Below are 16075 nucleotides of genomic sequence, written 5' to 3'. Positions count from 1 at the left end.
GTTCAGGATGCATCAGGATGTCTTCAGTTCCGGAACGGAACGTTTTTTGGCCGGAGAAAATACCGCAGCATGCTGCGCTTTTTGCTCTGGCCAAAAATCCGTAACACTTGCCGCAAGGCCGGATCCGGAATTAATGCCCATTGAAAGGCATTGATCCGGATCCGGCCTTAAGCTAAACGTCGTTTCGGCGCATTGCCGGAGCCGACATTTAGCTTTTTCAGAGTGGTTACCATGGCTGCCGGGACGCTAAAGTCCAGAGTGACGTCAGGGCGCCCCAAGCGCATGGATCATGTGATCGCATTGGACACGTCATCCATGCGCATGGGGCGCTCTGACGTCATTCTGGAGCGCCCCGGGAGCCGCACGGACTGTAAGTATACCGCTCCCCCGCTCCCCGCTCCTACTATGGCAACCAGGACTTTAATAGCGTCCTGGGTGCCATAGTAACACTGAACGCATTTGGAAGACGGTTCCGTCTTCAAATGCTTTCAGTACACTTGCGTTTTTCCGGATCCGGCGTGTAATTCCGGCAAGTGGAGTACACGCCGGATCCGGACAACGCAAGTGTGAAAGAGGCCTAAGATCTTCTTCTTAGGTCAGAAAACGTTTTGTGAATCAGGGAAACCAGGTAGGTCACTGTCATCAGTGATATCTAATCAACGGGAGCACATCAGCATTAGATGCTTGAGACTAAGGAACGGCAATTTAACCTATAATCAGGACGTTATTGAAGCGGAATTTACCAGGCATTTTTCTGCTTTATATCAGTCTGAGTTAGCAGGGAAGGAAGATAGAATAGGACCTTATTTAGATAGGCTTGTGCTTCCTGAATTGACTGAACAATATAGTGCAGCATTAAATTATCCTATCTCTCTGACCGAATTGCAGGAAGTCATAAAGAATATTAAGGGGAATTCTGCCCCTGGTAGTGATGGACTGCCTTTTGAGATTTATAGACGCTTTGGAGATAGAGTATTGCTGTTCCTATTACAAGTATTAAATGCTTCCCGGCTTTCAGGTAGCCTCCCCTCCTCTTTGAGGGAGACCTCTATCACACTTATACTTAAAAAAAGAGAAAGATAGTATGGAGGTTGGATCTTATTGTCCAATCTTATTGTTAAATACGGATTATAAGATCTTGGCAAAACTTAAGCCAGGCTTAAAAAGGTGATACATAAACTGGTGCACCCGGATCAGACAGGTTTCATCCCCAAATGTCAGTTGAAAACCAATATCCGTAGAGTTTTTTTTAACATTCAGTATGGGGAGGGGGAGGACCGCTCCATACTGTCACTTGATGCTGCTAAAGCGTTTGACAGGGTGGAGTGGTCCTTCCTCTGGAGGGTCATGGAAATGATGGGACTGGGGAGAAATTTTATTGATTGGGTTCACCTACTCTATCATCATTCAATGGCCAGCATTAATATCAATGGGGCTAGCTCAGAAGCATTCATTCCCTCTTCATCGCGGTACCAGGCAGGGCTGTCCTCGCTCTGTTTTTGGAACCCTTAGCCTGTAAGATCAGGGCGGATAAATCTATTGAAGGATTCGGTGGAAGAGAGATAGAGGATAAGATTAGCTTATATGCGGATGATATTATTTTTTTTCTTAAATCAGGTTGGAAGGGTCTGTCCTCAGTGATTGGGATTATTATCAGGGTACAAGACCAACTGGAGCAAATCTGTGCTCCTTCCTTTAAACCGCCCTGTTCCATGTAATGTCATCAATGTACGAGTATTGCGCTTTATGTTCTGACTATTTGCCCAATATGGATTGAAGACTCTTTTTTTAAGTTACTGGAAAAATTATTAAACGATTTAATATGGGGCAGAAAACACGTAAGAATAAAGCAACAATTCCTCCGGTTGGCAGAGGGAGACGGTGGTCTTTCGCTCCCTTTTTTCCAGGGATATTACATCGCAGCCCAACTACAATGGTGTATGTACGGAGGGGAAGATCACCTTCTTCGGCTCCTTACCAGAGGATACAAAGGCCCCTCAAATGATATCTTTAGTATATTGGAGGCTGGTTATTTGGGTACTAAGGGGAAACTCTGCCCTATAAGTAATATGCTGCAGAGTATCTGGTATGAGCTTAGGACAATTTTGGGTATAACTCACGCTTTACTATTCACTCCGCTATGGAATAATATACACTTAGGTGATTTTGCTTTAATATGTGATCAAAATTACTGGGTTCAGAGAGGTATAACCACATTTGCACAGTTAGTGACACAAGGAACGCTGAATCCCTTAGAGAAACTACTACTGGGGGTGGAACTATCGTCACTTTGTAAATTTAGATATTTTCTAATTCAACAAGCTTATGCTTCCACTAAGGAGAAAAACTGTTTTTATATTCAAGAACAGAACTTTATGGAATTCTGTTTTAAGGCTAACGGAACCTTGCTCACTATTTCACAAATATATCACAAAATTCAAGCAGAATTGGTGATAAAATTTAATAGTGTTTCTAAATGGGAGGAGTTAGGATGTTAAAACGCACTTAATTGGGGAGAAATATATAAAAATATAAAAAAATCATCTATTTCTAGTAAATATTGTTTAATACAATTTAGGATTTATACCCCGACTGTATTATACTCCCGTATCGCTCTCCAAGATGTTTAAAGATAAAGATCACTGATGTTTGAAATGTCACGGAGAGGCAGCAAGTTATTGTCATTTATTATGGAATTGTCCGCATATCCAGAATTTCTGGCAGCAGATTTATATAGAATTGGGTAGTTGTACAACATATAAATTGGTATCTCATATACAACAGGCAGTTTTTGGTTTATTTCTTAATAACATTAATGCTAAACTAGAAAAGCTACAATTTCTGGGGAAATTGTGTTAAGTGTTCTTGCTTCCACCAGTAGTCTACAACTGGAGTGAGTGAGCGGAGTAACTGGGTGGAGGGGCTTAAGTAACTGTTGTGTGGTTGGAGTGGCTGGAGTAACTGTGAAAGGCTGGACTGGGCAGAGTAACTTTATCGAGTGGGCAGAGTAACTGTGTGGAGTGTTTGGAGTGAATAAACATAGTAAACATTACACTAACCAATTGATTGATCAAATTTAAAAAGTGCACATGGCAAGCTTGATAGAGTGAGAAATGCATTAAAACTTTTATTTATTTATATAGCACATTTAATTGCAATGTTGTTGCCCAAAGTGCTTCACAGTTACATTAAAACATACCGTATTTTTTGCTTTATAAGACGCACTTTTCCCCCCCCAAAAGTGGGGGTAAAATGGCCGTGCGTCTTATAAAGCGGATACTTCGCTGGCCGCTATGCTGCACAGCGCGGCCAGCGAAGTATCAGTGTGGAGGGAGGAGGCGGGGACACTCATGGCGAGGCCGATGCAGTGACTCTACTCTAATACACCGGGCCCCGCAACTGCTAAATACATTCAATCCGATCTATATCTAAATGTATACCGCACTGTTCGGTACTTACTGTAGTACCGTAAGTATAGCATTAAGACGGCGCAGACCGGCAGCTCCCTCGGTCATGCGCCGCCTGCCGCAGCTCCCTCAGTCATGTGCCGCCTGCCGCAGCTCCCTCGGTCATGCGCCGCCTGCGGCAGCTCCCTGCTCATGCGCCGCCTGCCGCAGCTCCCTCGGTCATGCGCCGCCTGCCCCGTCTGCCTGTTCATTCATAAAGTGAGATAAGCAGGCAGGCGGCGCATGAGGAGGGAGCTGGGGCAGGCGGCGCATGACCGAAGGAGCTGCCGTCTGCGCCGTCTTAATGCTATACTTACGGTACTACAGTAAGTACCGAACAGTGCGGTATACATTTAGATATAGATCGGATTGAATGTATTTAACAGTTGCGGAGCCCGGTGTATTAGAGTAGAGTCACTGCACCGGGCCCCGCCATGAGTGTCTCCGCCTCCTCCCTCCACACTGATGCATCTGATGGGGGATCTGTAGATGACACTTATGGGGATCTGTGGATGACATAAGTGTCATCCACAGATCCCCCATCAGTGTCATCCACAGATCCCCCATCAGTGTCATCCACAGATCCCCCATCAGTGTCATCCACAGATCCCCCATCAGTGTCATCCACAGATCCCCCATCAGTGTCATCCACAGATCCCCCATCAGTGTCATCCACAGATCCCCCATCAGTGTCATCCACAGATCCCTTATCAGTGTCATCCACAGATCCCCCATCAGTGTCATCCACAGATCCCCCATCAGTGTCATCCACAGATACCCCCATAACAGTGCGGCATCCACAGATCCCCCATAACAGTGCGGCATCCACCGACCACCAAAACCTACTAAAAGCACACCTTTTGGTTCAAAATATATTTTTCTTATTTTCCTCTTTAAAAACCTAGGTGCGTCTTATCATCAGGTGCGTCTTATAAAGCGAAATATACGGTATATTTATAAAAACATTAGCAAGCAGCCGATTTGTGTAGGTGGGCTTGAAAATGAGGGAGTGGTGGCAGTTTAGAAATCATGTCCTGATTTTTCAGCTCACTCCATTTCCACTATGCTGCTGTGGGGCTCTGGATCCCGAAAGTGTGGGTATGAAAGCTCCAGTTTAGTCCAGCGTATCTTTGCAGCTTTAGATCTCTTCCCTTTAGATGGCATGATGATATTCACACAGCTCTAATTTATTTTCGTAAATGTAGCTAGTTGAAACACCTCAAATACTCTCTACTGTATAAAACTTATTTCCAAACTTTTAAAGGGGTTGGCCACCCTAAGTATCAAAAATCCAAAGTGCCCCAGACAACAGCCCAAACTATGAAGTATTTATATCATGCTAAATGTGCTGGCTATATGTAATTTTTCTAATCTGTTCACCGTGACATGTTCATGAGCTTCCTCAGACCAGCTATGTGGGCAGAGCAGCTGTAAAGTGAAAGTAAATATCCCAGCATGCATTGCAGCAAGCATCTTTAGAGGAGTAGTCACATGACAACCCTGCCCACCTCTGTTCCTATAGAGACAAGACCCCTTCAGACTTCTGTACAGACACAGCAATAGAAAGCACACCCCAGTCCCAGCAGTAAAGAGAGGTCACTTCACTGGCGGTTGCCATCTTCAAACAGTGGTAGCTTAAAAATTATAAATCCTACAGCGAAGAGCTTTATATTGTGAGAATCACAAGACCCAGACCTACATTTTGATGCATAGTATGAAGGCACAGTCGCAGTTTAGAAATTGCTCTTCAAATTTGAGGTGGCTAGAGTGGAGTTTCAAGGAATGTCAATGGGTGGCATGAGTTAACAAATGGTCATATTGTGAAAACTATCAGGACTATGGCTTAGCCGTGGACAATGTTAGTGGCAGCAGAGATAGCTGAACGGTTTGATATAGGATTTGTGTAGGTGGGCTTGAAAATGAAGGAGTGGTGGCAGTTTAGAAATCATGTCCTGATTTGTCAGCTCCCACTCTAGTTTTGAACATTCCGCCATTCATTCCTATGGGACCAATTTTGACACAAAAACCCCGATATTTCGTTAACCATTCAGCGAAACGTTCCACAAAGTAATAGCACACCAATTGGGAACAATCCGCACGTTTCGGTATATTACTGTCTATGTAGTGTAAAAACTGTGGGAGGAGTTAGGGTGGTAAATTTGGCTATAATAAAAATATATATGTGAGATAACAGCAAGTGGTCTTGCCATGCAAAAACACTTAACAGAAATGCAGGTGGTTAACTGGTCTACAAATAGCTAGAGTCCTTATAGTAAACAGGTGGGGATCAGAAAATAACCCTGATTTTATGGAATAGAGAACTTTAATGAATAAAGTATGTGAATATACTGGTTTAGACGTTTGAGGGTGTTGGGTCCATCGATGGTGATGGTGGGAGTGGTTGGAATTGGGGGATATAACAGATGTATTATAAACATTTGAGAATTTATATAATGTATGAGATATTATTTAATACTACTTAATTATATGTAATTTTGTAATTTTCTGAATAAAAAAAAGAAGCAGATTTTGTCCCACAAAATATCCTGCAGTGTACGATCTTTATATAATATGGCCAAACACTTTCTGTTAATTTCCACTATATTGTTATAACCCTCACTGTAGCTATTATTAAATATTTATAATATATATTACATTTTTTATTAATAAAAATGTTTTTGGGTCGCTATTTCTTTATATGTTTTTTTCCACAAGTAAATCATCTTAGAATTAGTATGTGCTATCCCCTTGGCTTTACTCAAATGGGGGCCCATACCACCCCTCTTACATTGTCTATTTGTAATATATTTACATTCCCTATCAAACGTAGCTTCATCCCCAGAAATCCTCCTTGCCCTAATGTACAGTATTCACCTACAGGAAGACTGCTAACCACACCACTTCTGGCATGCAGTAAAAAATTTACCACCACTGGTTTTCTATAAATCTGCATATTGATGACATTTCCCTCTGCAGTAAGCCAAAAATACAAATATGAGATAAAATAAATTTGAAATAAGTATAGGCCTTATTACCATAGATTTTCAGGACCTTCATCATCATCTTGGTGTCTGAAAGGATGCCTGTCACGGGGTTCCGAAGGTGCACTCGGTCCCCCATTGCCCGCAGAACTGTTGCTTAGCTTTTGGAATGAGGTTCTGTGTTTGACCTCATTCCCAGGGCGGCTTTACTAGCTGGGTGGCTCCTTGCTCCTAAGTCTGCCTTGAGCGCCGAGCTGATCACTCGGTGCTCGACTGGTTGGTCTGTCGGTCAAGTGACGCTGGCCACGTCACATGACCCTCACTCCCCACTATAAATACAGGCAGCCTGCTGGCTACAGGTTGCCTGTTAATTTCTAGGTTCCTGGCTATTTGTTGGACTGCTGAATACTTACCTGATCCTGTTCCTTGACCATCCTTTTGCCTGATCCTCCTGTACTGCGCATCCGTCCTGGTATTGTGACCTCGGCTCCCACCTGACTACTCTCTTAGGACTCCTCTTGTACTTCTCTGCTCTCCTGGTATTTATGACCCCGGCTTCTCCTGACAATTCTCTGCTTGCTCCATTTGTACTTTGCAGCTTTCCTGGTATTGACTCGGTCCGTTCACGTCCTGTTGTTTGTCTGTCTGTCATCCCTGCACTTACTCCAAGTTAGGGATTGCCGTCCAGTTGTCCCCTGTCATTAGGACTCGCGAGGCAAGTAGGCAGGGCCAGGGGTAAGGGTGGAGCGCAGTGGTCACTTCCCTCCCCCCTGTGTGTGTGTGTACGCGACCGTTACAGATTAACAGGCCCAATAACCATGGTATTATGAATCCTCTGGTGACCCTGACTGACTATGTCTCTAATCTGACGCAGATGGTGCAGGAGTTAGGGGAAAAACTCAGCTCTTTTGAGTTAGGGCAAGGCTCTTCCACTCCTCAGGCCTCCAGTCCGCATTTTGAGCCCCAGATTAAGCTCCCAGAAACCTTTTCTGGAGACCGGAAGAAGTTTCTCTCTTTTAAGGAGAGTTGCAAACTTTACTTCCGTTTGCGCCCCGTGTCCTCTGGCCCCGAGAGTCAACGCGTGGGCATTATCATTTCCCGATTACAGGGTGATCCCCAGGACTGGGCGTTCTCTTTACCTGCTGGCGCCAGTTGTTTATATTCTGTGGAGGGGTTCTTTCAGGCCCTAGGTACCCTCTATGATGAACCAGACAGGGCTCTAGTAGCCGAGACGGCTCTAAAGGCACTGGTTCAGGGCAATTTACCAGCGGAGGATTATTGCACCCAATTCAGAAGGTGGTGTGTCCCCTCAGGATGGAACGAACCAGCCCTGAAGAGTCAGTTCAGGTCAGGTCTGTCTGATAAATTAAAGGATCTTCTGGTCAGTTATCAACTTCCAGAGACCTTAGAGGAGATGATGACCCTTGTTGTCCGACTTGACCGACGGGTTAGAGAGAGACGACAGGAACAACAGTTCTCTTCCCAGATGGTGGTCCAGCCAGAGGCCTATCCCAGAGACAATGCTGAGGTCTCCACCGAGGAACCCATGCAGGTTGGCATGACCTGAGGGAATCTTCGCCGCAGACGTGGAGAATGCTTTTACTGTGGAGATTCTGACCATTGGATCAACCAGTGTCCTAAGAAGGTCCTCTCTGTCAAGTCTCCTAAGGCAAGGCAACCTAAAGACCAGGTACACCCTGAATTTTCTAAATGTAAGCTTTCGGTACCCATTACGATTTCTCTGGGAGTAGATAAATGGCCGGGTAAGGCCTTTATTGATTCTGGCTCAGCGGCTAGCTTTATTGACTCTGAGTATGCTGTTAGATTGGGTATTCCTATGTTTGCCTTACCAACTCCTATCCATGTCATGGCTATTGATGCTACTCCTCTTATTGGTGGTACGGTGAGCTTATGTACCTCGGAGATTTCTCTAACCGTGGGTGTGTGCCACTCAGAGAGATGTTCGCTTCTAGTCCTGGAGAACCTACCTGCTGAGGTGGTACTAGGGTTGCCTTGGCTCCGACTACATAACCCCACTATAGATTGGTCCAATGGGGAGTTGGTGAGATGGGGGCCTAAGTGTGACTCGTGCCTGTCCGTGGTACAGGCTGGGGTCTCAGTAAAGTCTGATACTTTACCCTCTGTTGTTAGAGAATATTCTGATGTATTCTCATCACCAACCCCGGAGGTTCTACCCCCCCATAGACCTTATGATTGTACCATAGAGCTAGTAGAGGGGGCCAAGTTTCCTAAAGGACGAATTTATAATCTTTCTATGCCCGAACGCAAGGCCATGGAAGATTATATTAAGGAGAGCCTTGGTAAAGGGCATATTAGACCTTCTGTCTCTCCTATGGGGGCGGGGTTTTTCTTCGTTAAGAAAAAAGATGGTGGTCTTAGGCCATTTATCGATTACCGGAGATTAAATAAAATCACTGTCCAGAATAGATACTCCCTCCCATTGATTCCGGATTTATTTAACCAGGTCCTGGGGGCAACCTGGTTTTCCAAAATTGACCTGAAAGAAGCATACAATCTAATCCGAATCAAGGAGGGAGACGAATGGAAGACGGCGTTCAATACTCCGGTAGGACACTTTGAATATCAGGTGATGCCTTTTGGACTCAGCAATGCCCCAGCTGTGTTCCAAAACTTCATGAATGACATTCTTAGGGAGTTCTTAGGTAAATTTGTTATTGTCTATCTTGACGACATTTTGATATTATCTCCTGCCTTCGAATCCCATGTGTCTCATGTTAGACAAGTATTAGAGGTGTTGAGGGAGAATCAGCTATCCGCTAAACAAGAGAAATGTGTCTTTGGTGTGCAGGAGATTCTGTTTCTAGGGCATGTTCTGACCCCTCACGCCTTCAAGATGGATCCTGGTAAGGTACTAGCAATTAAGGAATGGGTAAGACCTTCATCCTTAAAGGCCTTACAACGGTTCTTAGGTTTCGCCAATTACTATCGTAAATTTATTATGAATTTTTCCGTAATTGCTAAACCGTTGACCGACCTTACTAAGAAAGGGGCGGATTTGGAGAATTGGTCTACTGAGGCCATTTCTTCATTTGAAAAATTAAAAAAGGCATTCAGTAGCGCTCCCATTCTGATCCAGCCTGATCAGGAGAAACCTTTTATTGTGGAGGTGGATGCGTCCGAGGACGGCGCAGGAGCAGTCCTTTCACAAGGTCCTGCCAGCCTCACTAATCTGAGACCATGTGCCTTCTTCTCCAGGAAATTCTCTCCCACGGAGAGAAACTACGACATAGGGAATAGGGAGCTGCTGGCCATTAAATGGGCATTTGAGGAGTGGAGGCATTTTCTGGAGGGGGCAAGGCATTGTGTAACTGTTGTCACTGACCATAAAAACCTTATGTTTCTCGAGTCTGCTAAGAGGTTGAATCCCCGTCAAGCCAGATGGGCTCTGTTTTTTACTCGTTTTGATTTTTCCATCACGTTCAGGCCGGGAAGTAAAAATGTGAAGGCGGACGCATTATCTCGGAGCTTCCAGGCTTTTCAACCTACTGAGGTACCACCTGAATCCATCCTACCAGCAAAAATCTTCTTAGCAGCTCTTACCCAGGATATCTCGGCTCGCATTAGGTCGGAACAACATCTGGCACCGGTATCCACCCCAACAGATAAGTTGTTTGTTCCCGTACAATTTCGTCTCCAGCTGTTGGGTGAGTGTCACGATTCTGCCTTTTGTGGACATCCGGGTGTTGAGGGCACTAAGGATCTGGTTTCTAGATCTTATTGTTGGCCCACTCTAACTACGGATGTCAAGTCCTATGTGTCAGCCTGTGAGGTTTGTGCCAGGTCCAAGACACCTAGGACTCGCCCTGCTGGTAACCTACGACCCCTACCCATTCCCAGTAGACCCTGGTCCCATATCTCGATGGACTTTATAACTGACCTACCGCTGGCGGAGGGTAAGACTGTAGTGTGGGTAGTGGTGGATAGGTTTAGCAAGATGGTCCATTTCATTCCCCTGTCTAAACTCCCGAATGCCAAAACCCTGGCGTCTATTTTTGTGAAAGAAATTGTTCGATTGCATGGTATCCCGGAAAATATTGTTTCGGACAGGGGTGTGCAGTTTGTGTCCAAATTCTGGAGGGCCTTCTGTCAAAGATGTAAAATTTTGTTGTCTTTTTCTTCCGCCTACCATCCTGAGAGTAATGGGCAGACTGAACGCCTTAATCAGTCTGTGGAACAATTCCTGAGGTTGTATGTTGCTGATGACCAGCAAATATGGGTCAAATTCCTTCCGTTGGCTGAATTTGCTCTGAATAACCGTGTCAATTCTTCTGCTGGGGTCTCCCCTTTCTTTTGTAACCATGGTTTTCATCCCCGTTTTCATTCTGGGTCGTCCGTCTCCTCCTCTAACCCTGAAGCTGATAAACTCTCCTCCGAACTGTGCACAGTTTGGGCCCGGGTTCAATCGAACCTAGAAAAGGCTCAATGTTCTCAAAAACTCAAGGCCGATAGGAGACGTTCAAGGGGGGTAAACTTTCAGGTTGGGGATAAAGTATGGTTGTCCTCCAAGAATCTATCTCTCAAGGTAACTTCTAAAAAATTTTCTCCTCGTTTTATTGGACCATATAAGATCACGGAAGTGATTAACCCGGTATCTTTTAGGTTGGAGCTGCCTGAGTCATTCCACATTCATAATGTGTTCCATAAATCTCTGCTTAAAAAATATTTTGAACCGGTAGTACCATCAAAAGCCTCGCCTCCGCCAGTTCTTGTTAATGATGCTGTCGAGTATGTGGTGTCTAAAATAGTGGATGTCAGGAAGGTGCGTAATTCCTTGCAGTACCTGATTCACTGGAAGGGGTATGGACCTGAAGAGAGATCTTGGGTACCTGCCAGGGAGGGTCATGCTCCTAGACTTGTTCGTAAATTTCATTTAGAACGCCCTGAAAAGCCATCGCCTGAGGTCTTGGGTCCGGTGGCCCCTCGTAAAAGGGGGGGTACTGTCACGGGGTTCCGAAGGTGCACTCGGTCCCCCATTGCCCGCAGAACTGTTGCTTAGCTTTTGGAATGAGGTTCTGTGTTTGACCTCATTCCCAGGGCGTCTTTACTAGCTGGGTGGCTCCTTGCTCCTAAGTCTGCCTTGAGCGCCGAGCTGATCACTCGGTGCTCAACTGGTTGGTCTGTCGGTCATGTGACGCTGGCCACGTCACATGACCCTCACTCCCCACTATAAATACAGGCAGCCTGCTGGCTACAGGTTGCCTGTTAATTTCTAGGTTCCTGGCTATTTGTTGGACTGCTGAATACTTACCTGATCCTGTTCCTTGACCATCCTTTTGCCTGATCCTCCTGTACTGCGCATCCGTCCTGGTATTGTGACCTCGGCTCCCACCTGACTACTCTCTTAGGACTCCTCTTGTACTTCTCTGCTCTCCTGGTATTTATGACCCCGGCTTCTCCTGACAATTCTCTGCTTGCTCCATTTGTACTTTGCAGCTTTCCTGGTATTGACTCGGTCCGTTCACGTCCTGTTGTTTGTCTGTCTGTCATCCCTGCACTTACTCCAAGTTAGGGATTGCCGTCCAGTTGTCCCCTGTCATTAGGACTCGCGAGGCAAGTAGGCAGGGCCAGGGGTAAGGGTGGAGCGCAGTGGTCACTTCCCTCCCCCCTGTGTGTGTACGCGACCGTTACAATGCCTTTGCCTGTTTTAGTGCATCATGAATCAAAACCAGATCTATCAGTGTCACGCTTCTGGGAAACACCATACCGAGCATAGGAAGGAAGGGGGAACAGGGAATCAGGCCTGAGAACTAGGGAAGGAAAATTGACACCTCCTAGTGAAAACCCTAACCAAAATCCTGACTGACTACCAGTATGAACACACCTCAAAGGTAGGTGAGTTCATACGCAGGAATACCTAAAGTCCTATCAAGCCCTATTGGACCCTGGTACTAATGGCAGGGACGAGACTACCTGTTCCTCCAAAAGGAAGGACGAACAGAAGTCTCCTTCAGGCCTAATACAAACAATCGGAAAATGCAACACACAGAACCCAAACAAAATATAAAAGGGAAAGGAAAGACTTAACTACAAAGGAGCAATGGAAGCACCAGGAACTCAGCCGAGATCCAACCACAATCTATCCAAAGGTCCAAACAGAAGCTATAAACCGCACAGCATTGTGGGAGAAGCAACTATAAATAGAGAAGGTTAAATGACCCTAATAGCCACACCTGGGTAAAGAAGGTGTGGTAAGTACCAGAAACAACACAAGACGTCATTTGATCCAAACGGAAAACATGTCAGATCAAACCATGTGTTGCCAGTCTCACCGATCTCCTGCCACCTGTCGCGGGAGCAATCAGCCGTACTATGGACATACTATATGTTTACACTTTAATAACAGGCAGTTATTTTATACTTATTGCTGCTGTTTCTTTTGCAGTATTTTTCAATTCCCTCCATATCACTTCATGGCTTAGAGAGATTTGAAGGCAAGGAGCTAGAATTCACTGGCACAGTTCGGAGCCTGCAAGGTGAAGGATACAACAACCATGTGATGTCTGTTAAAGTGGCGAGTGGAATGTGAGTGATTCTTTACTAGTTTATTTGCCGCCCTTTATGCTATATTCCATCTCATAAAGTATACAAGACTACTTCATATGTTATCTCTGGTTATAAAATGTGTTCTTTTTGCTGATGCAGATGGGTGCTTTATGAGCACAGTGATTTTCGTGGTAGACAGTGGCTTTTACAACAGACACAAATCACCAACTGGTTGCTGTTCAGTGGCACCCAGAGAATCGGATCACTCTGTCCTATTAGACAGGTAAGGTCACTGCAAATACAGTAATCTGTAATCAGCCCCAAATTATTTCCTGACAAACTTACATGTGCCTATTAGTGTTGATCGAGCACCAAAGTGCTCGGGTGCTCAAGTAGAACACTTTGGGATGCTCGGGTGCTCTACAGAGCACCCGAGCACAATGGAAGTCAATGGGAGAACCCGAGCATTAAACCAGGCACCCTCCGCTCTAAAAAGGGGAGGGTGTCTGGTTCATAGGAAAAGGTCAGAAATTGATGTGTTGTCCGAGTAGTACGCCACTTTTACAGACTGACAATAATACGCACCAAACCGAAGATAAAATCGATTTTAGAGGAAATATTCTTAGGAAACATTCTTTCCTGTATATTTACTTGTAAAAAAGTGCAAATGCTGCCAAAAATTACAAGGAAGAGGCACTCCGACACAACCTGTATATCACATAAAGGAGGGCCTCATTCACATTGTGGTACAATTGTCCAGGTAGTGGGACTGCTACACTCATAAAGCCTATGCACTAAGTGAAAGGGCTGCCAAAAATTACAAGGAATCGGCACTCCAATACACCCTTTATTACACATAAAGGAGGGCATCACACACACCCTTGAAAAATTATGATTGATGGCCTGCTGGTGACCCTCAAAAACATTAGGAGCAAGGGCCTCCTGGTGACCCTCTAAAACATTAGGGGTGAGGGCCTGCTGCTGATCTGCCCATCTAAAAAATTAGAGGTGAGGGTCTGTTGCTGAGCTGACCTTCTAAATCATTAGTGGCATGGCCCTGCTGCTGATCTAACCATCTAAAAAATTAGGGGTGAGGGTCTGCTGCTGAGCTGACCATCTAAAAAAGTAGGGGTGAGGGTCTGCTGCTGTGCTGACCCTCTAAAACATTAGGGGCGAGGGTCTGCTGCTGAGCTGACCCTCTAAAACATTAGGGGCGAGGGCCTGCTGCTGATCTGACCATCTAAAAAATTTGGGGTGAGGGTCTGCTGCTGAGCTGACCACCTAAAAAATTAGGGCTGAGGGTCTGCTGCTGATCTGACCATCTAAACATTAGGGGTGAGGGTCTGCTGCTGTCCTGACCTTCTAAAATATTAGGGGTGAGGGTCTGCTGCTGAGCTGAACATCTAAAACATTAGGGATGAGGGCCTGCTGCTGATCTGATCATCTAAACAATTATAGGTGAGGGTCTGCTGCTAAGCTAACCATGTAAAATAATTAGGAGTGACGGTCTGCTGCTGATCTGACCTTCTAAAACATTAGGGGTGACGGTCTGCTGCTGAGCTGACCATCTAAAACATTAGGGGCGAGGCCCTGCTGCTGATCTGACCATGTAAAAAAAATTAGGGGTGAGGGTCTGCTGCTGAGCTGACCATCTAAAATATTAGGGGTGAGGGTCTGTTGCTGATCTGACCATCTAAAACATTAGGGGTAAGGGTCTGATGCTGATCTGACCATCTAAAACATTATGGACGAGGGCCTGCTGCTGATCTGACCATCTAAAGAATTAGGGGTGAGGGTCTGCTGGTGAGCTTACCCTCTAAAAACATTTGGGGCGAGGGCCTGCTGCTGATCTTACCATCTAAAATACTAAAGTCGAGGGCCTGCTGGTGACCCTCTAAAACATTAGGAGCGAGGGCAGCCTAATAAGCATATTGATATGATGGAGGAGCAGGAGGGGCAGGAGGCTGAGAAAAGGAATATTGAACCATATACCCTTTTTTGTGGTGGAAGGGGTGCATGGGAATACAGTGTATTCAATACACCATAAAAGCCACATTTAGAGTGCCTTTATGTTCAGCTGCTTTCCTCTGGTGGAGTAGAGAAGTCAGGGGCAATCCAGGCCTTGTTCATTTTGATAAGAGTCAACCTGTCAGCATTTTCAGTTGACAGGCGGATGCGCTTATCAGTTATTATGCTCCCAGCAGCACTAAATACCTGCTCTGACAAAACGTTGGCATCAGGGCAGGCCAGCACCTCCAAGGTGTAGAGCGCCAGTTCGTCTCACGTGTCCAGCTTGGACACCCAATAGTTGTAAGGCAAAGAGTGATCACTGAGGATGCTGAGGTCTGCTACGTACTCCTTCACAATCTTCCAAAACTTTTCCCTCCTTGTGACACTAGGCCGTGCATCAGGGTGAGGGTGCTGGCGGGGTGTCATGAAACTGTCCCAGACCTTGGAGAGTGTTGCCCTGCCTCTGTTGGAACTGCCGTGTATTTTCCCCTCGTCTCCCCTCTTCAGTTGCCCAAGGAACTACGTACTCTGCTGCCAGCGTTTTCAGCTGGAAATTTTTGGAGCAATTTTTCCAAAAAGACCTTCCGGTATTGCACCATTTTGCTAGTCCTCTCCACCACAGGAATGAGAGATGAGAAGTTCTCTTTGTAGCGGGGGTCGAGAAGGGTGAACAACCAGTAATCGGTGTTGGCCAAAATGCGTATAACGCGAGGGTCACGGGAAAGGCAGCATAACATAAAGTCAGCCATGTGTGCCAGAGTTCCAACAGACAAGACTTTGCTGTCCTCGTCAGGAGGATGACTCTCATTCTCCTCATCCTCCTAGGCCCATCTACGCTGAACAGATGGAATAAACCTGCTATGGGTACTACCTTCTGTAGCGGAGGCAACCGTCTCCAGCTCCTCCTCATCATCAAATTCGCGCTGAGAAGACAAACTGAGGGTGGTCTGGCTATCACCCTGTGTACTGTCTTACCCCATTTCCACCTCTTCCACATGCAAAGCATCCGCCTTCATTGTGAGCAGCAAGCGTTTCTGTAGACACAGAAGTGGGATGGTTACGGTGACAATAGCGGCATCGCCGCTCACCATCTGTGTTGATTCCTCAAAGTTG

At 45.7% G+C, this 16075-nt stretch overlaps 1 protein-coding gene across 1 annotated transcript in view; it reads left to right on the top strand.

The window, feature by feature from the left end:
• Positions 1 to 16075, top strand: part of CRYBG2 (crystallin beta-gamma domain containing 2) — a 109570-nt gene that overhangs the window by 78822 nt on the left and 14673 nt on the right. The window contains exons 16-17 of the mRNA XM_040424243.1: positions 12852 to 12991; positions 13112 to 13235. Coding sequence (XP_040280177.1) covers positions 12852 to 12991; positions 13112 to 13235 — 264 coding nt within the window. The remainder of the gene's footprint in view (positions 1 to 12851; positions 12992 to 13111; positions 13236 to 16075) is intronic.

The sequence above is a fragment of the Bufo bufo genome, chromosome 3, assembly GCF_905171765.1.
Source record: "Bufo bufo chromosome 3, aBufBuf1.1, whole genome shotgun sequence".
In the NCBI taxonomy this organism is placed as follows: domain Eukaryota; kingdom Metazoa; phylum Chordata; class Amphibia; order Anura; family Bufonidae; genus Bufo; species Bufo bufo.
This window is presented reverse-complemented; position numbering and strand designations above follow the sequence as displayed.